At 43.3% G+C, this 26260-nt stretch overlaps 2 protein-coding genes across 7 annotated transcripts in view; both read left to right on the top strand.

Annotated features, from left to right (window-relative positions):
* Positions 1 to 18058, top strand: part of CKAP2 (cytoskeleton associated protein 2) — a 20112-nt gene extending 2054 nt beyond the window's left edge. The window contains exons 2-9 of one of the 2 annotated variants that reach the window (XM_019529995.1): positions 1675 to 1762; positions 4126 to 4201; positions 9480 to 10336; positions 11933 to 12152; positions 12729 to 12896; positions 13885 to 13957; positions 15737 to 16112; positions 17038 to 18058. In XM_019529995.1, coding sequence (XP_019385540.1) covers positions 1675 to 1762; positions 4126 to 4201; positions 9480 to 10336; positions 11933 to 12152; positions 12729 to 12896; positions 13885 to 13957; positions 15737 to 16112; positions 17038 to 17248 — 2069 coding nt within the window. In that variant the 3' untranslated portion in view covers positions 17249 to 18058. Of the gene's footprint in view, positions 1 to 1674; positions 1763 to 4122; positions 4202 to 9479; positions 10337 to 11932; positions 12153 to 12728; positions 12897 to 13884; positions 13958 to 15736; positions 16113 to 17037 lie in introns of both variants that reach the window. The other variant, XM_019529993.1, reaches the window with a different exon arrangement.
* Positions 18059 to 19424: 1366 nt separating this feature from the next.
* NEK3 (NIMA related kinase 3) overlaps positions 19425 to 26260 on the top strand; it is a 17266-nt gene continuing 10430 nt past the window's right edge. For 2 of the 5 annotated variants that reach the window (XM_019530001.1, XM_019529997.1), the window contains exons 1-7: positions 19426 to 19605; positions 20939 to 21181; positions 22026 to 22119; positions 22306 to 22403; positions 24437 to 24520; positions 25426 to 25493; positions 25608 to 25694. In XM_019530001.1, the coding sequence (XP_019385546.1) occupies positions 21065 to 21181; positions 22026 to 22119; positions 22306 to 22403; positions 24437 to 24520; positions 25426 to 25493; positions 25608 to 25694 (548 nt within the window). In that variant the 5' untranslated portion in view covers positions 19426 to 19605; positions 20939 to 21064. Of the gene's footprint in view, positions 19606 to 20938; positions 21182 to 22025; positions 22120 to 22305; positions 22404 to 24436; positions 24521 to 25425; positions 25494 to 25607; positions 25695 to 26260 lie in introns of all 5 variants that reach the window. The other 3 variants (XM_019529998.1, XM_019530000.1, XM_019529999.1) reach the window with 3 other exon arrangements.

Below are 26260 nucleotides of genomic sequence, written 5' to 3'. Positions count from 1 at the left end.
ACTTGCTCACTATATCTTGATCTCAAAAAAAAAAAAAAAAAAAAAAGTAGGAGCAGGGAGGATCCTGTGATGGTACAGACTACTGTGAGCGTTCCCAGTCAATGGTGTTTCCTTGGGCTCCGCCTCCCCTACACTCAGTCTACTTGCCAACCAACTCTTGATGGCTCCAGATGTTTCAGTTCTCAGCAAGGCATAGCCAGGGTCTTTCTTTGCCTTTTTGTTTTCAGTTATCCCGTTGAATAGAAAGAATATACAATAATTCCAAACTTAAATAATTAGTTCATCACATTAATCTTCACTTGCATCGACTGCCTAGCATCAGTTAAGCAAGAAGGTTAGTAACTGGCAAGGGAGCAGGGAGGAGTGGCTCCCATTTGAAGTCATCCAAGACATTTCTTCCCTCCTTTTCTTCTGTGATGCTGTCGCTCCTGGGTCTGTCTTGCCAAAAAAAAAAGAAGTTTGAGGCTTCTCCTATTCCTTTGTACTGGAGCTTGGAGGGGAGGGGAAGGGGGGAGATAGTGAGGGAGTTGGGGAGGGAGTGGCACCAAGACATGTAGTAGGATGCACGAGGTAGCAGCATGACTGCCCCCCCCAATGCCCTCCAGCCCCCCCCAATGCCCTCCAGCCCCCTGAACGGAGGGGCAAGTGGGCAGGGGAAGGCTCCCAGATGCAGAGTTAGTGCTCCTCAGCCCCACTGGGGGGGGGGTGTCCCTGATCAAGGGGGGGCAGCATGGAGTAGGGCATACACTTCCCCCACACCCTCCTCATCTCTAGGGGTAGGGGCTGTAGTGGGACTGGGACCCCAGGGGACCTGCTTGCCCACACCCATGCACACATCTCCCTGCCCCTTCCTCCCTCCCATTGCTGCACAGAGCATCAACGTTTCTTGTTCTCCTTTCCCAGCTATGGTGAGGGGGGCTGGTGTGGGATGACAGCTTGGCAGGGTGGGCACGAGGGCAGGAGCATTAGGCTTCTTGAGGCGAGCTGGTAGGTGGTGGCACCAGGTGGTGGAGAGCAGGCAGCCTCTGTGGCAAAACGATGTAGGGGCTGGGACTGCTGCACAAGTCTACACATGGCAGCATAGAAAACAGGAGCCCCTCTGCAGCTGTGAGTGTTGGTACCATGGCATTGCTGGCATGGCACCAAATAAAAAGCCCTTTGCATGTTGCAGTATTTCATTTAAGCAAGTCATTTTCTATGCTGCTTAAAGTGACTATACATCTATGCAGCTCCACCAGTGCAAAACATTAGAAGTGTTAATATGGCCTTTACCATTGTATTTCAGACTTCTGATTTGGTGTTGTCGTAACTCCCTTGTGTGCTCTCCATACAAATTCCTCAATCCCTGCTGTCAAAAGCAACTGCATCCATGCCACAGCAACAGTAAAAGATCTGAAAAATCTCAGGCAGGTGAAGGGTACACAATCCCGGTCTCTTTTCCTTACTGAGAAGGCCCTGGGATTTCTTTTGCTTAGTGGTTAATTTAGCAAAACCACTTGTGGAATATTGTAAAAGCAATATTGAATGTATGCAATGCATTTCATGCAACACCAAATGGAAAATGTTCAGTGTTGACATCAAGACTCCTGTGTATGTTATTAACAGCAGAATTTCTGGTGTCTGGAGGCATTATTATATCAATTCATCTTTTCATTTTTTTCTTTGATCTTTTAGAGCAACGACGACAAAAGGTTGAAGAATACCTATCAAGAAGAAAGACTTTTTCTGGCTTGTTCACACAGCAGAAGGAAACGCACAACAGGTTAAGATCACTATTTATAATTGTAGCAGGGTGGCATCCTCAGGGGTGGTCATAAGTCCCTGGAGGCCCCCCAGAAAGTCCCTTTTTTCCCTGCTTGCTCTGAGAACAGTCTCCCCTTTGCTCACCTGCCACACCATGATGTCTTTTATGATTATGAACGGGAGGCTGCCCCAGGGCTTCCTAGACCTGGTTTTGTTCTAATGACCACTTGGTGGCTGTGGTTCTTTCCCTCATGGGCTAATTGCATTCTTCCGTATGCCCCCTGCACCACGTCCCATGCCTTGTAGATAGCATCATCGTTGATGTTTTGCTGCATGTCTATATTCCTTTTCTGGTCTCTCAGCCAGGCTCTCTCTGGGCTGCCAGGCTCTTTGGTCTCTTCATTTGTCACCTTGCTGGGCTACTGGACTCTTCTGGTCCCACTGCACTATTCCCAGCCCCTCGCTAGACAGCTGGCCCCTCTGGTCCTTCCCTTGCTTTTCTTTCAGGGTGTGCTCTCCTAGCCTTTCCCCATCTGTGGCAAGGCAGAGGGGGCTGAGGTTTTAGGGTGCTCCAGACTCGCCTTTCCTTCAGGTTTGGCCTTGGTGGCACTTTCTAGGGGCTGCTCTGCCACAAGCAGTTGCATCATCATGACCCCAAACTCCAGTAGGGTGCAGTTTTTTGTCATACCCAGGATGAGCTTTGGCCCTGGTCTCACTGGCTGTCATGCAGTTCCCTTCTGTGATCAACTCTCACTTTCCTCCAGGCTACCTCTGGCCCTGGCTCTCCTGCTGCTGGGCTCCCTGGTTTCAGTACTGTCTTGGACCCTCCTCTACCTCTGGCCCTGTCCTAGCCATCCTCATTCTGGGCCTCAGTTTCTCCAACCACTTTCTGGCTGTGGACACACCTGTACCTTTGGTTTCTCCTAGGTCTTCCATCTCAGGCCAGTGGAGAACCCCAGGCCCTCTCTGGCTCCAGTAGTCTCCCACTGCAGCTGCCTCTGCCCTTCGGCCTCTCTGAACCCTGGTCCTCTCAGCAGGCCAGTGAGATTCTCTGGGTCGATCTCTCTACCACCTTCTCTTCTGGGCCCTCCTACTCTTCAGATAGCCCTGGCTCGACCAGGGGCTGGGGTGAGTGGGGACAAGTGGGGAGCCCCTGGGGCTCTGCTTGTTTCCACTTACCCCACCTCTTGCTGCAGTGGCCCTGGGAATGGCTGACAGCAGCTGCAGAGGAAACTGTCAGTGGGTGGAGGGTCTGGGAGCTGTGGCTCTTGCTGCTACATGCACCCCGGGAGGGCTGGGGGGCTGTGCTGGACCCTTCCTGGGGGTTGCCCCCAGAACTGTGCACTGGATGAGAGCAGGCTGCTGCCCACCCCGAGCACCAAGAGAAGCCCAGTGCCCCTGCCAGCCCCAGCCTGCAGCAGCAGCCTGCTCCCACATGTAGATCCAGGGGCACGCACCCCATGGGAAGAGCCTGGCACAATCCCCCAGCCTGTGGCCCTTCTGGGGCGTGCATAGCAGCAAGAACTGTGGCCCACACCCACTGACAGTTCTCCCCGACTTTGCTCCATGCTGCATCCCTGGGAGCGGCCAACACCACTTGCCTGCAGCCCTTGGGCTGCTCTGCGCCCCTTCCCTAGCTCCAGTCTCCCTTCCTCCCCTACTGCCATGGGAACATCCCTATTTGTTACCTTGTAAACTGGGTTCTCTTTATGCAAACTTGATTTACGTGCAGTTTTCTGGGAACACATGTACTGCATAAATCAAGGGAAACCTGTAGTAGTGCTCATATTGAATTTAATAGTTCTATTTGTACTTCTTCGGTTAATTTATGCCATGGTTTCTGTGGGGTTCGTTTGTGGGGTCTCTTGCCTATCAGTATAGGTTGAGCATAAGACTGAGACCTAACACTTAGACTACAATTGTCCTTCATCCTTCATAATTGCTGTGGTAAAGTTCCATGACCTGATGTCTTACTAATGTAAAAATAGTGACAGTAACTAGTACAGTCATGACAATATTTGACACATTGACTGCTGCTCCATCTTTTGTTTGCTAAAACCTCATTCAGATAAGTGCTGGTTGAAGGAAGAGAAGGTGTGGTGGATCAATAAGATCCTCTTCTACTTGAAAATACCATGTGTGAATGGTCTAACTTGGGAACATTCAGTTGTGTTGCCAAATGGAACTGTTGCCACTTACCTTATACTCTGTGGCTTGGAATGTTTTATGTTGGGGCTAAATTGCTAGTAGTGCTTCCTTGTTAATCTAAAATTTTTAGTTTTATGATATAGGGAAGCCACCAAAATGTACTTTTAGTGTATCTGATTGCAGTACTCCTTTGAGTAACTCGTAACCCCTTATTTCCATCTATCTTAAAAGCAGCAACAGAACTGGGAAAGTAGCTTGTGATGAACTGCAAGGAAAAGTAAAGGGCTTAAACTCTGCAAAGCAAAAAATGGTGAGTAGTTTTGGGTTTTTTGTTTGTTTTCCTCTTCCCCCCCCTTCCTTCCCTCCCCATTTTAAACTGATAATTAAATCCTAATCGAACTTGTTTGGAATTTGTAGCTGCAAAATTCAGACACTGTTGTATTTAACAGGTAATATTTTGTTTCACAATGTTTCTTTATAAATATAATACAAATATAATATAAATATAATTTTAGATATAAATATAATTTTGTTTCACAATGTTTTTATATATATATAAAAAAAAAAAAGCTTCCTTAGATATGAATTAGATAGCAGTAGAATAGACTAGAAAATGAATAGATAGCATATTCTTTTATGAATAGAATATGAATAGATAGCAGTAGAAACACATTACTACTGCTGTCCAGTTCCTTTAGTGCTTTAGAGCCTTGCAAAACTCTCCTTGAAGATGTGTGTATCTAATGTGATTTTAAAAAAGTGTCCTGAACTAAGAGGTGGCAAGAATGAAGTAATGGAGAAAACTTAATTCTTTTAAGCATGAGGACTGTAGTTCAAACTGTAGAATAGCTTTTATTATGAGTATGAGAAGACGGGGTGCTATAACTGGAAAATTTCAACTAAGATTTTTAACACTTGGCCTCTGACTAGTTGCTTTCTCTATTTTTCTAAGTGTTTCTATTTCTTTAATAATTTATTAAGGAAGTTGAAAGGTCTTCAATTTGACTTACTACAGCAAACAGGTGATTAAATGAAACTTGGCACTGATGTAACTGTAAAGTGCTTCCAAATGCTATACCGGGTGCTGACAAACGCACTAAGCATGTTTAGAAGGGACGAAGTAAATCTTTGCAGTTTTCCCTTTATCATATTTCTTCATATACCTTTTCAGACCAGATGGGCACAGGTTTTGCTTGCTGCCAGGACAGCTTATGAGAGAGACTTAACTTGCAAATGAAATTCCTTCCTATGTGGTATAGGGGAAGTGGGGAAGTATAGGGAGCCAAAGGCACAAAGAAACACTGATTCAAATTCTAGGGTTTTCAGTTTGAATGGTAGAAATCCCCAAGAAGGTGAAGAGAAGATCCCAAGGTAACAAGAAGGTAAAACTTAAAGGTGATGGAACTAATTTAGAAGGAAAGGTTGAAAATGTTAATACTCTGTTTCAATTCATAGTTTCATAGTTGGTAGGGTTGGAAGGGACCTGAGCGGATCATCAAGTCCGACCCCCTGCCATGGGCAGGAAAGAGTGCTGGGGTCAAATGGCCACAGCTAGGTGATTATCTAGCCTCCTTTTGAAGACCTCCAGGGTAGGAGCAAGCACCACTTCCATTGGAAGTTGGTTCCAGATCCTAGCCACCCTGACTGTGAAGTAGTGCCTCCTGATATCTAGCCTGAATCTACTCTCAGTCAATTTATGGCTGTTATTCCTTGTTACTCCCGGTAGTGCTTGGGGGAACAGGGACTCTCCCATTGCCTGCTGGTCCCCCTTGGCAGTTTATAGGCAGCCACCAGATCCCCTCTCAGCCTTCTCTTGTGGAGGCTGAACAGGTTCAGGTCCTGTAGCCTCCCCTCATAGGGCCTGCCCTGCTGCCTCCGATCATGTGAGTGGCCCTCCTTTGGATCCTCTCAGTGCTGTCCACATCCCTCCTGAAGTGCGGTGCCCAGAACTGGACACAGTACTCCAACTGCGGCCTGACCAGTGTTGCATAGAGGGGGAGGATCACCTCCTTGGACCTGCTTGTGATGCATCTGGATGAATCACAAGGTGACTTTGTGACCTTCCTGACTGTGTCCTCGCATTGGCAGCCCATGTTCATCTTGGAATCAGTAATAACTCCAAGATTTTTTCTGCTTCTGTGATGACAAGAAGAGTTCCCCAACCTGTAGGTATGCTGCTGGTTCTTCCTCCTCAGGTGCAGCACCTTGCACTTGTCAGTATTGAAACCCATCCTGTTCTCATCCAGCCACTCCTGTAACCTGTCCAGATCTACTTGCAGCCTGTCCCTCTCCTCCAGCGTGCCCACTTCTCCCCACATCTTAAGTGTCATCACAAATTTGAACAAGGTGCTTTTCACCCCCTTGTCCAACTCGCTGATGAAGATGTTGAACAACGTGGGCCTGAGGACCAAGTCCTGGGGAACCACACTGCCCACATCCCTCCAGGTCAAAAATGACCTGTCCACCACCACTCTCTGGGTGCGGCACTCTGGGGTGAAGATCGTCAGGACCTGCAGATGTGAACACTTCGAGTCCCACCAGAAGTTCCCTGACTAGGTCCTCACTGACCCTGAGCCTGGCTGCACCTCCCCTGGGTCTTTTGGGGTTCCTGGTGGGAGGGGAGGGGGATGACTCAGTCCCTGCTCAGAAAAATCGAGGCAAAGAAATTGTTAGAGGTAATCTTTGTTGTCTGGTGCGACAACCAGATTTCCTAGCATGTCCTGCAGAGGAACATTACCCAGTACTTTCTTTTTACCCCCTATTTATTTTAAAAAAGGACTTCTTGTTATCTTTCATCCGGGTTGCTAGTCCCAGTTCCGTCTCCACCTTAGCCTTCCTAACAGCCCCCCTACAGTCTTAAGCAATGGAGGTATAATCCTCCTTGGTGATGGCCCCTCCCTTCCATTGTATACCCCTCGTTTTAGCTTTGAGACGTTCCTGGATGCTTTTGGTGAGCTGTGGGGGCTTTTGAGTACTCCTCTCCCCTTTGATCCATGTCAGGATTGCCACCCTTTCGGCTTGGAGGATCATCTTCTTAAGGAATGGCCACTCTTCTTGGACTCCCAACTCCCCTCCCCTCTGGGACCTCGGTGCCTCCCCGACTAGTCCCCTTACCTCATTGAAATCCAGCCTTCTGAAGTCCAGGGCTGTTGTCTTGCTCTAGGCCTTTGCCACCTGGTGCTGGATGGTGAATTTCTATAGGCGATGAGTGCTATCAACCAGGTGGTCAAGAACCTGCAGTTCGCCTGTGGCCAGGACCAGGTCCAACAAGGCATCTCCCCTGGTGGGACTGTGCACCTCCTGGGTTAGATGGAGGTCCTGTAATTTGGCTAGGAACCTATGTGAGCAGTCAGACCTGGCTGACTGCTCTTCCCAGCAGATGTCTGGATAGTTTAGGTCACCCATGATGACCACGTCCCTTGACTTAACTGCCTCCGCGAACTGATCTGAGAATTTCTGGTCCAGCTCTTTCCCCTAGTTGGGTGGTCTGTAGTAGACCCACACCGTTATGTCCCTTTCCCCCTGACCCCCTTGTATTCTGACGCAGAGCACTTCAGTCTGCCCCTCCTCTGACCCAATGCTGTTTGTTGAGGATGTGTATTGCTCTTTGACATGGAGCACCACACCCCTTCCTTTCCTTCCCGTTCCATCCCGCCTATACAGCCTATAGTCCTTGATGTTTACTACCCAGTCTTGTGTTGGATCCCACCAGGTTTCAGTGAGCCCCACTATGTCTGGATTTGTGTTAGCAGCAGGAGGGTGAGTTCCTCCTGCTTGTTCCCCATACTATGAGCATTAGTGTAGAGGCATTTAAGGCCTGAAGGTGTATGCACCACCCCCGTAATCTCAGGACTATCTGGGCCCCTGTCTCTTACCTGGGTATTATTTGTGCTTGTCGCCTCAAGTTCCAGTTATTGAAGAGGTGATGGAATTTTTTCCTTTTATCTGTTGTTTTAGTCTTAAACTGATAGGGGGATAAGCATAATATGGGTCTTAGATCACTACTGTCTAAAGAACATGGTTAGTTTTAAGTTCTAAAATTTACTTTTAAAATCTCACTTTAAAACCTAATTCAGCATAAAAAGAAACATATTTTAAATGTGTTAGAACCTTTGCAAACCAAAAGTGTCTTGAGCAGTAGTGTGCAATCCTATAAGGCTGCTGCTTGTGATACTTTTCTATCTCGAAGGTGTGTTAGGGTACTAAAAACAGTGTCTCTTTAGTTGAAGTGACATTTATAGGAATTAATTTTACAAAAGCCATATTTCTAGTATTCCACACAATCTGCTCTTACTCTTAACAATCCTTTAACTAGAAATATATTAGTTAGCAGTCACCTTTTACCATTTCACTACTTCGATCTTCCAACTTTCCATAAATTATAAAGCGTGCACAGTGCTGAATTGGTTGCTGTAGGGAAGAATGCCTCGTCCATTTGGAGGAGAATGTCTATGTCAGACTAAATGAAATTAAACATTCAAAGCTACATATTCCCCAGAATGCACGGGGAATCTCCCACTAATGTCTGTAGGCTTGTATAGAGATTAAGAGGAGTATGCAGTAATGACACGTGATATTGACTGAATGCTTTTATTGCATTTGATAAGGAAAAACTGCTCTTCTGTGTTTCTCTCTGGTCTTCCCTCCCAGCTTCTGCCTTTTGGGGGGTTTGCTTTTACAATGTTAACTATTCTATGACTCACTGTTAGTTCTTGGATTGGCAACTGTTGGCACTGAAGGAGGGATGGGGGGTTTGCATTTTAGGATTGAACTCCCCCCCCCCCCATATCCTATAAGATAATTAAATGATAACTCATATTTGAGTTAATTTCAGGTTCCTGGTAGCCTCAAGCAGAAGACTTTTTATATTCATGTATGCTTAGTTCAGATTTAAAACTCCATCTGTTGCAGTCATAATGGCTACAAATATTACCAGAAGGTTAGTTTCTGCCCTAGTAGCTCTACACTGGCCTCTTCTAAACTGGATCTAGGGCTACTTTAATTCTTGTTAAGTGTTTGGGTGAGGATTTTTGCATAGTATATTTCTTTTGCATGTTCTACAAGGAGGATTTCCTTGGGTACGATTAGGGACCTACCAAACTTATGATTCATGATTTTTGCAGAAACTGACTTGGGTCCCCACAAAAAAACATGGGAACCATAAAAAAAACAAGGAAATGGGGGAAGGGAGCTGCAAACAGAGGTGGGAAGCCCTGGCATCCTGAAGCATGGTAGGGAGGGGGCACCATTTCACGGTAGAGCACAGCTGGGGCCCTCAGAAATCTCACCATCTGTCAATCTCTGAGGAGGGGTGAAATTTCTGAGGCCCCTTGGCCAGTCAGTGGGGAAGGGGTGCTGTGGTCTGCTGCAGAAATGGTGCTGGATGTTGTGCCATGATGGTGAAATATGGAGGTAGCCTCCCTGAATTAGGTAGGTCCCAAGGTATGATGCATCTCCACTTTAAGACCACTTGCGGTGTTTATTTCTTTTTCCTTCCCCCCACAGGCTCTGCATTTCCTTTTAGTGACTTGTACGTTGCATGGCATTAGTGTATTTTTGATATCTTCATGAAAATACTTCTGTTTCAGGAAAATAAAGAAAATGCTGAGAGCTCTCCAGGGAACAAATCAAGCAGAACTTTGGAAAAAGGCATGGCATCTTTAAATGACATAAATGTGAAGGCTACTACCATATTAACAGAATCTGGTGCAAGAGCAAACTGCAGTTCTGAAGATCTTAGTCCAGCTGTTAACGCTTCCAAAAATGAAGCTGTTGAAACCCAAACCCAACTGATGTCATTTAGCCAATCCTTCCTGCACAAAAGAAGCATTAAAGAGAAGAAACTGATTGCAGAAAAGCAGATATCTGATGCCAGCCTTCCAAAGAAACCTGTGCTTGGTTCCTATCGTGGCAAGATAATCCCATCCAAGATAAATTCCTTCTGGAAAACACAAGATGATACAGATGGAAGGAGTTCTTCAGCAAACAAAAAGCCTGTGGTTGTCTCCCAACTAAAAGTGAGACCATCACTTCCAAGCAGTAATAGTGCAGTCATGAAAACCATCAAAGCAACAAACTCAGCTAGTGCAGTGAAGTTGAAAGGTACTACCCCCTTCCAGAACAGGCCACCTGCAAAGGCTTCTATTAGCCATTCACAGTCCACCCAGAACAAGGAGAAACAAACATCTAGTAATGTGTTAGGAAGTACTACAACTGTCCAAAGAAAGCCTAGTAAAAGTGTGGCGCTGCCATTAAAGACAGCTTTTCCCAGCGCTAAAACTCTTTTTGTGGCTGGGGCAAAGAAAACTGAAGCTTCATCCAAAGATGTAAGATCAGGTGCTTCAGCCAAATCTGTTTCTCTGACTTCTGGTGCCAGTTCCACTCAGGATAAAAAAGCTGTTGGCAACAAACTTATTCTGCCAAAGGAGTCAGCTGAAGACAGAAGGTAATGTAATTAATAAAAGATTAAGGTTTCTCTGATTGCAATAGGCAGGTCTAAAGAGATTTGAATGGCTGTGTCTGTTGTTGTAGGTGCACTGTCACACAGGTGAATGCTCACTATTAAATGCATACTTAACATTTTGATCACTTGGAATCTACTTTCTTTCAAACACTACATTGAAAGCTAAGAAGCTGATGCAATTAAGAGCTGAATTCAGCTCTTTAGGCCATCAGCTTGTCCTGCTTGCAACATCACAAAGGCATATAGTACCAGTGCATCTTTTAGCTCTTTTGTGTGGTGGTGATCTTGCTAAGCATGGCATTAATGTGTATTTAATCAAATTACATATGTGTGTGCAAAATAATAGTTTAGTGTAAGATGTATATAGAAGTGAAAGTAACGTTTGTAATAAACTAAGTATTTTAAGATGGGAGTGATAGGGGGTCAACAGCATGGCTAAATTCAGTAGTGGAATAGTATCTTTCAGTTCAAAGTGAAAGACTGTTGTTTTTTTTACTTAGATAATTGGTAATGGGCCTTACTGGATACTTGTTTGTGTGGTAGCCTATGTGCAATGGGTTGGTATTCTTGATGCTGTGTCTAGTAGACATTGCCAGTTTGGAATATAGATAGTCCCAGCATAAAAACAGTTGAAGTGGCTGTCATTCAGATTTGACATGGCTCTGGAAGTTCTTTCCAGATGCAGCCAATGTATCCTGCTCTAGGGAGCATCTGTTGCTGTTGCCTGTACTTTTCCTGTTCTGAGGCTTGGGGGATTCAGTATTCAGACCATCTAGTACAGGGGGTGTCAACCCGGGGTACACTTACCCCCAGGGTTACTTTGAAAGGGGCTAGAGGGTGTGGGCAGGCAGGGATGGACAGAACGCTGCCACCCACTGCCCTGTGCCCCTGCTGCTTCTCGGGAGCAGGGCTGGGGGGAAAGGGGGACGGCAGCAGCTCCCCTCTGCGGGCAGTACTGGCCAGCTGGATGGAAGGGGATGGGGGGTAGAACTTGTATGCAGTGGTGGCTGCTGCTGCCATTCAGCACCCCGTGCCGCTACCACTGCTGCATGCAAATCCTCCCCCCTTGCCCCTCCTGCTCCATGTCCAGCCACTGCCACCCTTTCCCCTAGTTCGCTAGAAATGTACCCAGAAATGGTATGCTCCTTTAAAGGGTTGAAAACCCTGGTCTTGTTTATGACAAGTACTAAACTCCAGACTTTTTCTCTAAATCTTCAGGGCCCCTCCAGTAATTTAGAAGTAGTTCCTTTGCACTATACAGAAAGAGGCTGCCTGGTGGTCTTGTGTTTTTGGTTTTTCCTGTCTCTTTTTACCTCAGTCTTATGCTTCTGCTGGGATGGACAAGATGGGCATGTACTGGGTTATTCAAACTCTCTAGCAGCTGAAATAGTGTCCAGAAATTTAAAGCTCCTATCCATGGTTATAGATGTACATCTTGAGGATTAGTGAAGGTGAACAAAGGGTCCTATAAAGATTCTTTTCTTGTCTATCCCCAAAGTATTCCTTTGTGTAAACTACTTTGACTGGCCCTAATTTTTGTGTTTATTAAGTGCTACTCTGATTTTAATTCCAATGAAGAATTCGTCTAGCTGAATGGAGGGCATCCAAAGGAAAAGCATTTAAGAAGCCACTTCCTACTGCTGTGCCACTTACCAAACCTGAGGGCAGCACATTACACACAACCTCCCAAAAACCAGTTGAATCTTTTTGGACTACAATAGAAGAGGAGGACGAGGAAGGAATAATCAGTGAAAAAGTCACCAAGACTCTTGCAGAGTGTCTCCATTCAACAGAACAGGTACCAGTTCTGTGGCACGAAGTTCCTAATTTTGCAGACCATTAGGGCCTGGGGATCTGACTGATTTAAAGGGATTCATGTGATCCAGATCTACATAACCATCCACTGAATTATGAAGCAAAGCTTGCACTAAAATGTCGTGACCTCTTTTTACACAATGTTTGTGTTGGGAGGAAGGAATTAAATATGTAGTCACTTCATTGCTTTGTTAGCTTACTTTTTGCTAAAAAAAATGCCTATAACTTTTATGGATTATTAGTTATATTCTGCCAAAGGATTTGCCTACAGTGATTCTGTAGGAGATGGATAGGATTCAACTAATGAAGAAGAGGAACTCATTTTATATTTCAGTGTATAGACAAAAGCTTAATTTGTTGGAACTTGGTACATGTCTTAAGATGTTAATCTTAATATACTACCAGAGTTTAACAGTATAAATATATTTATCAGTTTCATCAGGATAACTCTTGAAAAACATAAGTAAACAGGTTTTCTGGAACGAGTATATTCCTGTTTCTTTGGAGAATGGGTTCATTTGAGACTAAATCTTCTTTGCTATTTTATGTTCCCTGTTAGGGGTGTCCACGGGATAAAATACATGCCACTCTGGACAACCTAATTCAGTGTGTTCCAAAGGCAAAAAAAATTGCTAAGTATTGGGTGTGTCAGATGCGTCTTGAACAGACGGGTCCCATTGAGAAGATCATTGCTGTTTATGAGGAGGCTATTTTGGCAGGAGCAGAGGTGAGGAACATAATTTTGTGGTGTTGTGGAAATGGATGAAAAGGGAAGACAAACTTTGAATTTACTTGGAGCAGAGCTTCCATATATTAACACTAGTTGACTTCAGCAGAGAGGTAATCCAATCACACTGACTTGACCCAAGCTCCTGATTTTGTATTTGCTAGTCTGCATGTGCACTTCAGTAAATACTCAAACACTGCTCTTAAGAGGGAGGGAAATGATCGCATGTCACTGACATGTAATGTTCAGCCTAGGGGAAATTTCTGACTAAAACTAATAACAAAGTCCTATTTCTTGATGCTTTTAGTCTCCCCTGCTGCCCCCTCCCCTCCCGACACAAATTGTATAGCTTCTTATGTTACTCAGAGTTGCCCATCACGATTAATTTTTTTTTTTTTGATTAATAAAAAATTACCCTTTTAGAACACAACTTCAGAATGCAAAAATTCAGGCTGCAGTAGCAATTATGCTATTACATAGTACAGGGAACATCAAAAGCAATAGAACAGTAAATGGTGGTTCAAGCCCCATTTGCAGTATACAAGAGTAAAACTTCATTTTGTGCTATTATGGGATCAACTCTATATACACAACAAAACATATACATCAGGACAAAAATATATATTTTTTAAATAACATTAAAATAGACTATTGTAAATGTTTAATTTTTAGTATATAATTTGTGTTCTTCTGGTTCCAAAATGGCAAACCTGCTTCCTAAAAGGGAGTACTTCTGGAGGCAAGGGTAATTCTTCCAGTTCCAAGATGGTGACCAAGGGGCAGGACACCTGCTAAGGGATGGGGCCACCCTTGCGGCCCCCAACAGCTCACCAAAACTTGTTAAATGGCCCTCCAGTCAAAATAATTGCCCGCCCCTCATTTACAATAAATAGGGAGCATGAGTGTGTTTAAATGGAAGCTATACTAATACATTTCTGTTCCTTGTTGGAATTTGCTCTCTGGAGTTAACAGAAGCCATTTTTCCCAGCCTAAACAGGAGTTACGGAGTACAGTAGCAGATATTATGAAGAATTCTGAGTGTCTTTCCAAGTCACAGCCTGGTAAGTTTGGTTCCCTTACCATCCCCCAATTAATCTTAAAATACCTGTCTTTAAAAAAACACCCTGCATTATTCCAGCAAAAGTTGCTTTTGTCAGTCATATGTCAAGAAAACTTGTTTTGGCAATCAGTTTTAATGCCTAAACCCCATCTCAGCTGCTAGCATTTTACGAAGACTGACAAGTAACACCTGTCAGTTCTTCTCACCTTTTATTCTGCAGTAACTCTCAGTATTGTCTGACCTCTTTAGCACCTACTGTTTTAATAAGGTTAAAGGCTAAAGTCAGTTCTTTGGGTTACAGATATTCAAGGGTGCAGAAGTAGCAGCAACCATCTCAAAGTCACTGTTGAGAAAATACCTTTGATCTACTATACTAATTATCTACTCTTCATAAAATATTGAGTGCCTAGAATACAAGATGCTACACAGAGGGCTTTGTTACACCTTTATGCTGTGAGCTGAACAAATGTTGATTGGCTTTATTGCTAGTTTGGACTAGTCATACCCTTTAGTCTAGACCTTCCTGCTCACCAGGCCTAATGGGAAGTCACAGCTATGCAGGGACAGCTGCCTGCTGGGAGCAGACGGGCTTCCGGCTGGCAGCAGCTACCGAGAGGCTGCAGTTGGGAGGCTCCAAACAGCCATGCTGGGCTCTGGTGCGTGCACCCATGCATTGGAATGGTCGGTGGGGGAGAAGCCTGAGGCAGCGCAGGTCTGGTCTCTCCCCTCCTGGCACGGCACGGCGCTGGTGACTGGGTTCTGGAGCCTGGCCCAGGCTGACTGCAAACAGCTGCGCCCTGGGCAGCTGCAGCAAGCAGGCTGCAAACAGCTGTGCTGGGCTTCACAGCTCCAGCATCAGCTCCATGCTGGCGGCAACTGCACAGCACCTCACAGCTGCACTGCCCCACTGTCCACTGAGGTGCGTGCACAACTGCAAACAGCTGCATCGGGCTCTTGAACCCTGCTATAACCTCCGTGCTGGGAGCAGGGGAGAGACTAGGGCTGTGCTGCCTCAGACTCCTTCCCCACTGCCTGCTCAGAAATGCGGGTGTACGCACTGGTACGGAGCTGATGCCGGAGCCCAGCACAGCTGTTTGGAGCCTCCCGGCTGCAGCTGGCCCCAGCTCTGGGTAGCTGCTGCCAGCCAGGAGCCTGGGCTGCTCCCAGCAGGCAGCTGCGATGCTGTAAGCCCTGCTGGGAGCAGCCAGGCTCCGTCACTGGCAGCAGCTACCCAGAGCTGGGGCTGGCCGTGGCGTGCCAAGCAAAATGGTCTCGCGTGCCATGCTTGGCACGTGTGCCGGGCGATTGCCGACCCCTGGCCTAGAGGCTCCAAATTCTGCAGGTGGCCATGGCCCACGCACCTGATAGCCCAGTGGGCCAGATAAAGATATGGCCCACACTGCCATTCTGACACCCCTGTTCTACGGTATATGAAATTGAACATTCAGAATTGTAGTCAATTTTGAAAAATGTAGGCCATTGCTGTCTGAAGAGACTTGGCATGCTTGTAGGTAAGTGCTCTTTGCAGGATGGATTACAGTGAAACTACATCACTGAAACAATTCAATTAATTCAGTTTCCTTGGCCATGCTGTAGAAGCTCTAGGATTTCAAAGACTACCTTTAAAAGGGCCCATTTATGGGTCCAACTGCCATATTCTTGATTTCAACTGCCACCCCCCACCCCTTCCCACCATATTGCACACTACTGCTGTTGTTTACTGGATCTTTAGTTGTGATTTAATCATGACCTGCATTTTTATTCTGATACACTTTTTCAGAGATGTGTGTGAAGGAGGAAGTTGATTTAAATAATGATAGAGACGAAATCAACAATGAAGCTAACTCTTCTATTGGGAAGGTAGAGGAGACCTTCCAAATGCTCAACCTGAATGATGACGAAAAGCCAGAAGTGACAAATGAAGTGAAAAAAGAAGAAAAAATTGTTTTGGTTTCAGAGATGAATGAAGAATACTCATCTAAAGAAGATGAACACAGAAATAAAGAAAAAAGAAAGAAAATGGTAAAATATAAAGATGACCAGGATAATAATGATGCAGTAAGGGTGCTGCCCTCAGAATCTAGGACTCCAGACAAGGAAAATGAAGCATCTTATGTAATTAAATACAGTGTGTCAACTACTCCACACTTAGAGAGGTAAGATGATCTATGGTAAGTTTGGGACATGAATACGTGGCCTGTTTATGCTCTCAACAGCAACCTCAGGATCTTCATGAAACTCGCAAGCAGTTATCTGGTCTTAGCTGCTTGTACAAAGCGGTGTTACAGCATCCTTCTCCTGGGTGGTGGAGAGCATATAATAGACTGTTCTGTCAATTGGCTAATGGGTAACCTGAGGTGGAAACAGATGATGCACCTGTAACCAGTGTAGATTTACTGCAGACTTTTCCCAGAATTAACTTGCCCTGAACTAGAGGCATTTATACTAGTACAGCTGTTAAGAGGCAACATGGGTGGCTTTTTTTCCTGGCCTAACCACTTTTTTTTCTCTGAGTGACTTAGCCCAGTCTGTCCTTGGACAAAATGAATTTGGAGCATAAGTCTACGGAAGCATGTGTAAAACTGTCGGTTGGGAGAGGAAGCGGAGGAATGTTTTCTTTCCTTTCGTTGGGAGGATTGGATTGTGTAAAGCGGGGAACGTTGCTTTCTATGTCAGTAGGTTTGGGGACTTTCAGTTGGATGGTGCCATGCAGCAGCAGTTTTAACACTGAACGGATGTGTCTACACATTGCCATATGACAACATATGCTACAGCACTTTCTTTTGGAAATTCTATGGTGCAGTGCAATAACTGCCTATACTGCACCGTGCATGCGGCGGACAGTTAGATTTTGCCGCTATGTTGTCATAGCAGCATACTACAACGGGGGAGTGTGCTGCTACGGTAATGTAGCTGCTGATCACATGCAGACTCACATGACTGGTACATCACTCTGCCCCATGTTTCTTTAGTGACACGCTACGTCGTGCTAATGTGTAGATGTTCCCAAAATGTCTCAAAATGTATCTCTGACAATAATGCTTGCTTTTGTGTGTGTGTGTTCTGTTTCTTAACACTTAGAGAGAAAAGAAAGATGCAGTGTGTGGCAACTGGCTCTGCGGTTAAAGATCTAAGATTCCTGACTCCTGTGCGGCGTTCTCGACGTCTTCAGGAGATGAGCAAGCTAAATATGTTTAAGGATCATGATCCCATGGTTTCTTCACTTGAACAGCTGAAAGAATTGGGATCCCAAAGCAATGCCTTTATCTTCAGAAAGAACAGTGCACTATAATCTACTGCAGGAATAGTAAAAGTAACAATAACTTTACAAAGAAGGCACTTGCCCTCTTTAAGAGAAGCGTTGACTCCTTGCTCATTTGTGTAGCTGATATAATATGAAACTTGCAAAGCTGGTTTAATTATATCTAAAGGCTGTAGTCAAGCTTTTAAACTAATAATGTGTGTATACTCTCTCAAGCTGTTGTGGTTTAAAAAAAAGTTTGGTCTGTTTTGGTATTGTAAATTATTCAGGTCTTGTTTAAATACAGTATGGAACTACAAATTAAGGAATAGGTTAACATACTCAGTTATCTCCCTTGTTCCTATAATGAATTGTTAGGACTACCCATTGCTTTACATTGGTGAATCCCCATAAGACAAATGTGTTTCATATTGCATGCAATTTTAGATTATTCAGTTTTTTTTAAAAGTGTTCCTATATAAAGATGAAATATCTAAAAGATGGTCAATAGGAAAGTAAAGTCAACCTCTCTGTTTTGTGCTGGGTTTTTCTGTTTTGTGGTTTTCATCTTGTTGTGACATTTTGTTTTTGCATGGGTTTGTCTCTTTTGGTTTTTAGTACTTGTTTTCAAAGAAAAACAGACTTTCTACAAGTGGTACTAATGGAAGCTTTTCTATTTTAAGAAGCTGACATAGCGAGGGACTTTTAATTCCATTGTCTAGGAAACTACTTAGGGCTTCAATGTTTTGTGCTTTGCATGGGGCCCCTATACACTAATTTTCTGTATTTAATGTTTTAATATAGGCTTGTATTAATCTGTTCCATGGTAGAGGTTTCTATTAAACTGATCAATTTGAGTTACAGTTGCTTTATTTGTATTATTTATAGGTTAAAGCATGGTAGTTATTAGTAGTTATGACTATCCAATTTCCAAAGTTAGAAATTTGGGAAGAGTGGATTTCTCTTTTTAATAGCTGATTCCAGGAAGTTATCAGTAAATGGGAAATTATCAGTATCTTCCAAGTTCCAGGCAGATTTTGCATTACATCTCTCACTTCAACATAATAGTAATAGAATAATAGAAAACTAGGACTGGAAGGGACCTCAGGAGATCTAGTCCAGGGGTTGTTAACTGGGGATACGCATACCCTTGGAGATACTTGGGAAGGCCTTAGGGCAGGGGTGGGCGATTATTTCAGGCGGAGGGCCACTTACTGAGTTTTGGTAAGCCATCGAGGGCCACATGACAGGCAGCCAGGGGCAGATGAATATTAATTTTCTAAATTTTTTTTTTTTTTTTTTTTAGGGGCCTCATGGGCTGGATAGAATGGCCTGGCAGGCTGCATTCAGCCCCTGGGCCACATTTTGCTCACCCCTGCCCTAGGGGGTACACATGGGCAGGTGGGGACATAGTGGTGCCACCCCACCTCCTCCTGGGGGGGGGGAGGGCATGAGGGCCAGAGAAGTGCTGCCCTTCTGTGGACCCCACAGGCACCAGCCAGACATGGAGGTGGGAAGGGGAAGTTTTCATGTGGTGGCTTCCACCATCCACCACCCCGTTCTGTTGTTGCTCTGTGTGCAGCTGCTGTCTGGCTTGGTCATCTGTACAACTTTTTCATACATTAAAAAATCACAACAATAATGCATAAAGAAGCAGTGAAAAAAAGGAAATCTAAAACTGTCCAGTCTTAATACATCTGACATAAATTCAAATTTTGTCAGAATATCTGTTGGAAGGCAGAATCAGTCCTCTTTCCACACCCACCCTAAACTTTGAGGCAAAAGAACCATCTCTGCTGCCATGCTAACATATTTTGTTAGAGATCTGTAAGTATAAAAGCCTTTTGCCAGTATAAGCTGTCTCCAGTAGGCTTGCTGGGAGAGGTAAGGCCTAAAAGCAGGGTCTCAAACACTTGAGTTGAGGACAGCTAGCTTTAGTTCAAAAGCTGTTTGAAGCTTAGACATAGATTTCATGACTGGAAAGTAAGTCAAGCCTTGCTGTTCCTCCACTTCATGAAATTATTGGTTATACCTTTTCAGATTCAAAACGGCGAGGGCGGGAAGGGCTGCCCTCCCGCGCGGCTTCCGCGTGCGGCCTGGGAACGCCAACCGCAGAGACTGCCGCGCCCGCTCGCCTCGGGGCGGGGCCTGGAGCGGTGTGCGGAAGCTGCGGTTTGGGGTGCGGGTGCGGGGCCTGCCGCCGCGGGACGGGGGGTGTCTGGGCCGCGCTGGTTGCTGAGCCGATGCCCCGGGCTGGGCTGCGTCCCGGTCACTGACCTGCCCCCGCCCCCACATCAGATGTGTTTGTAAGCCTTTCCATGCTCTTAGAGAAGCAAAACACTTGGTTTTAGTCCTCTAGGCAGTTCAAAGAAGGCTCATCGTTCAACTGAGGCTGAAGAAATATCCAGGTAATAGCAGAAAGCAAGCAGGGATCACTGAGCCAGCATCCATTCTGCTTACGGTTTTATTACTAAATGTTTTCACTGCATCACAGGTGTGCACAGTACACAATTATAAGAAGAGGCTTAATGTTTAAATAACGCTGTAACACAAAGGAGTAACAGCTGCAGCTGCGAAGTGAACAAATACAAATCTTAGGGTTTTAGAACATTTTATTTTACGTTGCAAAATTGTGGCTGAGTCTGATATAATTCCTTCTTTTCCCTCCTTTTCTTTTAAATGAGAATAATACATTATATCTTATAACTTGGGAAGAGACAGAGGTCAGTTATGTTTAACCCAGCATTATACATGCGTTGAGGATAAGAATGCAAAAGATTGGCTTCTTAAGCTTGCCTGGTACTATTCAGTTCTGCTCTCATGCTGACTTTATTTTCTCTGTGAGAATAAATTAAAATCTCCTTCAGTGCCTCTTACTGAAATTGTGATGCCAGTTGTGATGTTTTGAACTGTGTTCCTGCTAGATGTTTCTGTTCTGCAATGTATGCCAAGATGAAATGTGACATGCTTTGTAAGGTGGTTTATGAACTCTGTTTTATCCCATTTTGTAATAATCTTTTTCAATATTTATTACACAACTTATGCCTTGTCTTGGGAAGGGTGGTTTTTATTTTAAAACTATTATTACAACTACTAATTATTCTTTGGGCAAGTATAAATTGTATCCTTTAGGCCACTCAGTTAACTTGTCAAGCCCTTAAATTTACTTTCTTCATAGCATGATATAAATACAGTTTGGGAATTCAGTTGGCTGTTCTGTGTACATGTATACAAACTGATATGGACATCCTCTGCAGTTGAATTAAGATTGTTTGAACTGTGTATCAGTGAAGTATCAGGGCTATCCTAGGTGAATTCCAATACCCCTTTTGTAGCACACCATACCAGCAAGTTTTTATGAAATAATTTACCAAAACACTGCTACCATGCTTGAAAAAATATGATTGTTTTTCATATCCCTCTGTCTGTAAACCCAGCTGCTTAGGATTCAGCTACAGCAGAGGTAGAGGAAGATGATGGTGAGTGGCAGGAAACTGTAAAAATGGCACAGATCCATTACAGTGTGATGTTCATGGTTTTTAAAAGGATTTTGAGAGTTCTGGATACAAGATGCTGTTAATGTACAACCACATAGTGAGTGGTAGCACTCACTCAAAATATATTCAATTAAGCCATGTTAAAATTAAACAAAATAAAATTTGGGATAATGCTGAACAGTTGGAACTGCCATTATATATTTATTGCCCATTTATTGTTACTTTGTCATTTTCTCTCATGCAGGTAGCACTAAACAAAAGCAATGCTGAAAATTTTAAGCAAATGAACCAAGTTCACAATAAGGTTTGGAAGAAATCCCTGTGAAATACAACATTTTAAAGAACTATTTGAGATCCGGGAATACAAAATATGGAAGAATACACTGTGTTGAAAGTACTTGGAGAGGGGTCCTTTGGGAGAGCTCTTTTAGTCTGTGATAAAACCAGCAGCCAGAAGTATGCAATGAAGGAAATAAGACTTCCCAAGGTAAGGATTCTACTCTACTTCTGTTTCTGTTATCTAAAAGTTATGAAAAACTCACCTTACTCTTTGATGTGGGCAGAGAAAGTCTGTTCTTGAAATAGAAACATTTCAGAATTTAGAACCCACTCTTCAGTGACTCCACTGGGTGTTGAGATGTCTGAGCACTTTTTAATCTAGCCCTTAATAAGTACTCTGGGATCTTACTGGTAATAAGTGAAGACTTTTCATAGTGGTTCATACATTTTCTAATGTATGTCACATAGGAGGACATACCAAGTAAAATTCTGGTTCCACTAAAGTCATTGCCAAAGCTCCCATTGGCTTTACTGGTGCCAGGGTTTCAGCCTCAGCATTTAATTCAATGTAAAAGGAGCAAGGAGTCGGGTATTCCTGATTTGTTGCTAGAACTTAATGATTTCAGACTGTTTGCTTTTCATTTAGCAAACAGCTCAAAGCACATTTTTGCTGGAGGTCTTGGTTTCACCCAGATGGAAATCAGTTTTATACTGATATGTGATCATCCTTGGACAGAAACGCCGGTGAATTGTCACCTATTCCAAAAATCATGAAGCAATGCATCCAAAGGGCTTAACAAATAGACGTAAGTCTTTTTTCTAGTGAAACTATTATGGGTAGGTTATATTTTTTTTTAGCTACTTTCCACATCTTGATTTCACACAAGCATTTGGATTGTTCAGGTTTCTAAATTTTTTTTAAACATGTCAAGAAAATAAAATGAAGTATAGCACTTCAAACATAAATCTGATTCTTAAAATAACATTGTATGTATGAAGATTTATTAGGGCAGTATTTATAAAAACTGAACTTTTTCACAATGTGTTTTTAGTCTCCGTCTGATGTTGAGAACTCTAGGAAGGAAGCTATTCTCTTGGCTAAAATGAAACACCCAAATATTGTTGGTTATAAGGAATCATTTGAAGGTAATGTATGTATTTTCAAATAATTATTTGAAGTATTGACATGTGACCTGTTACTTAGCTTGTAAACTCTTGGGAACCGGGACTTTGTTTTTATATCTGTAAAATGCATAGTGCATTGTTACTACATAACTTATAAAATATTTAGCATGCTAACTATTAATTAATCTTAAATTTCCTAAAATTTAGCTGATGGACATCTGTATATTGTGATGGAATATTGTGATGATGGTGATCTAATGCAAAAGATTAAACGCCAAAGAGGAAAATTGTTTCCTGAAGATACGGTAAGAAAGAACATAAGTTAAAAGCAGGCATTCCTAATTTTTAATGTGAATTTATAATAAATCACATAGTACATATTTCTTAAAAAGAGATTGACTGATTGTCAGGTAGTCCAAGAGTGTTTTAAATGTGTTCTTCCTTAGTACTCTGTCAAGTATGTGAGGATAACATCTTTCTCTGGTACTGTTGTCCAAAATAAGTGTTTAAATATGGCGTTTGGGAGAATCGCCAATCAGTACTATGGCAAACTCAGTATGGGAGGAAGCAGTAGTGGTAATATAGCGCGACATCAAAGCACATACATAGAGTAGCTACAGGGGCAACACTATGTTTTTACACGTATCTGTAGGTGTCTATATGGTTATCTACATAAACTACAATATTTCCAAGGTTATGGTTATACAGAAATAATGCTGGACTATAATAACACACAGACACACTGTAATTTCTATAGAACCATTCCAAGTCAGAGTGGTACCACTCCAAGGTACAGAATGGTTCTACTGAACTAATACTGGAATTACGTGTGTGTGTATGCATGTGTTTTATTCCAGCATTATCTCTCTCTCTAATCATTCCGTATAACCATAACCTTTGAATTAGTGCAGTTTATACAAATATACATATACAAGAGTGAGTGTGTGTGTGTGTGTGTGTGTGTGTACAATTCCAGCATTATTTCTGAATAACCATTACTTAATGTAGGGCAGTGGCAATAACAACAAAATAAATTGTCAATAATGAGAGTTGCTCTATACTATTTACCAACAACATACAGACTATAAAAAAAAAAAAAATGGAGTTTCATGTTTCTGTTAAGTATCTGAACACACCAGCAAGACTATAAGTTAAAGTTATGAGGTTACATAGCAAATGAATAACAAGTGAAGCATTTTGTAATACAAATGGGTACCTCCAGAAGGCCAAATGCTATCGTATCATGAAGTAATAAAATACATTAATGAACTATGAAACCTTTCATATATTCATCATCACTATAATAAAATATATTCCATGCCTCAAAGTAAACCTTTCTATGGCTATAAAATGACCTTACTGCGGCATGAATTTAAAACTCTAGTGTCAAGTTAGAGGCATCTTTTTCGTTAAAACTGGACGCCAGAATGTGTTTTTTATCTACAGTTGCTAGAATACCAGACTATTCCCCAAAAGTCTACTGAGTATATTTAAAAAGAACATTTATTCTTTTAAAAAGAATGTAATATCTTGTTACAGTTTAAATATTCCAATTTACTATGAAATCATAATTTATAGTGCACATAATTTATTGAATAGAACAGTGTTCTCCACTGGCTATACACCTCATTTTATGCTAATAATGAGCATCTTACCTGCCACATTTAAAAAGTCACATATATTAGCAGTTAAATCTTTATGCAGTATAGTCTGCAGTCACCTTAAATTTATGACTGGTTGAGTTGGGAGGCTCTAGACCAGTGGTTCTCAGCCATTTCAGAGTCAGGGCACCCCTCCACAACCTTTTTGAATATGGCAGTATCTCCAGTTGAGAACTGTTTTTCTCAACTTAGCTCAGTGGTTCTCAGCTTTGCGCTACTGCATTGCACCTCTTGTGTACAGCCAGACAGGGCATTGGGGCTCTCTGATAACCCTAAAGCAGGCAGGAAAGCCAGCTTGTGTTTTCCCTTGAATCTGCATGGCATTCCGCAGAAACAGAGGCAGAAACTGTCCTGCGCGCCTCTATTTCCAGTAGGAGCATTGGAGGACGTAGACTGGGAAGGGCTGCAGCACAAGCCAGCTCTCCTGCCTGGTTTAAGGTTATCAGAGAATGCTAATGCAGGAGGAGCTCACATATGCCCCTTACACAGGGCTGTGGTACATCATGGCACCCTTAAGTGGGGTCAAGCAGCACCCTGAGGTGCCATCACACCCAAGTTGAGAGCCACTGCTGTAGATATTGTTAATACAGTATGTTTGTTTGCTGTCTCTCATTTTTTATTCCGTCATTGAAGTGTGCATAATACATATCATTTTACTCTTGTAACACTCTTTGCAGATCCTTTGCTGGTTTGTACAGTTGTGCCTGGGGGTGAAATACATTCATGACAAACGTGTTCTGCACAGAGATATCAAGTCCAAGGTGACTGGAACATGTTTAATGGCTGTTAATACAACTTACTAACAAGTCCTCTTCTACTTGAAATAGCTTGTTCTCTGCAAGTGCTGTGTTTCATTGCAAAATCTCTAATGTAGCATGAAAACTGTTGCTTCCCATAACTTTTTTTTAAATAGACTAACCTTGGAGCAGCTGCAGGCTTAATATCTGTCATTTTGTTCCTGTTTCCAAATCCTTGATAAGAAATGTTTTGCCTAGTTGTAGACAGTTTAGAATGGTAAGGGAAACCAGGTGTTTAGTTCAAAATTCTCTTTAACCAGACAAACAATTTGTGCAGTACAGGTGGGGGGCATCGCTTGGCCTGTGTGGGGCTGTCCGGAGTGGGCACAGGCAGCTCTATGTGGGCTGCAAGCAGCTGCAGCACCGGGCATGGGCAGGGAGGGGGCTGCTTCCCCCCCCCCACACTCCTTCCCTGCCTGGGGGGTTCCCCACTTACCTGAGCTTCCTGCATGGGGCAGCCACGTGTTCCCAGCCCAGAAACCCTGACTGGGGCTTCTGGCTGGGGGGTGGAGCCAGGCAGGCCCACTGTTGTGGGAGCCCACCAGGCTTCCCCTGGGTCCTACTGCCTCTGGTTCCTGTAATTTTTTACAGGAACCAAGGGCAGAGAAATATTAATTTTCTACATTTTTTTAGGGGCCCCACGGGCCGGATAGAATGGCCTCGCAGGCCGCATGTTGCTCACCCTTGTACTAGGGAATCTCTGGCTTCAGGAGAGTGACTTAACCTTTCAGTTTCCTCTCTAAGCTAAGCTTAGCCTCTAATAGCGCTTCTAAAATACTAGTTACTATGTTATCTATATAGCATAAATACAGAAACATTTGTTAGATATTTTTAAAGTAAATAAACTGTTACCCTTTTTTGCAATATAGAATATCTTTCTTACTCAAAATGGCAAAGTAAAATTGGGAGATTTTGGATCTGCACGTCTTCTTAAAAAGTATGTGGACATTTCCTCTGGATTCAGGGAACTAAATTATATTTTTTCACTATTGCTTAATTACTACAGAGAACCTATTTTTTCTATATCTTTCTTTCTTTTTTATTTGGCAAGCGCAACAGCATATGCCTGTACTTATGTGGGAACTCCTTATTACGTGCCTCCAGAAATATGGGAGAACATGCCATACAACAACAAAAGGTATGCACGTAATTACTTATGAAAATAACTAAAATGATGAAAATGAGGCATATTATTTAATATTTGTGCTATATAGGGGTGAACCAACAAAGATTTTTTGGGCTGATGCTGATGGCTGATTATTAATGAGCCATAATGGCTGGTACCAATCCGATTGCCGATATGCAGCCCAGCAACTTGGAGAGCAGTGTCTGGCTGGTAAGCCTGTTGCAGGGGAGGAGTATATGGGGGGGTGCATATGGAGGCCCCTGCGGTAGGGTTGCCAACTTTCTTTGAATTTATTCCAGGAGTTTCATCATATGATATAATAACTTTACATCAGGAAGGCAAATGCACATTATGATTACATTTTAAAAACCCACTGGACTACTATATAAATCAGATTCAACATTTAATATTTATTTTAATGAATGCCCTATCATTTATCTCCTGGGGATTTATATCTAATTCCTAGAGACTCTGGGGCAGTCCTGGAGGGTTGGCAACCCTACCCTGTGGGGTGGAAGGGAGTGGGGCTGGGGCTGGGGCAGGTGGAGGTGCTGCTCAGCTGGGGCAGGGCAGTGCAT

This window comes from Crocodylus porosus, unplaced genomic scaffold (assembly GCF_001723895.1).
Source record: "Crocodylus porosus isolate Cpor-Errol unplaced genomic scaffold, CroPor_comp1, whole genome shotgun sequence".
Taxonomy (NCBI): domain Eukaryota; kingdom Metazoa; phylum Chordata; order Crocodylia; family Crocodylidae; genus Crocodylus; species Crocodylus porosus.
This window is presented reverse-complemented; position numbering and strand designations above follow the sequence as displayed.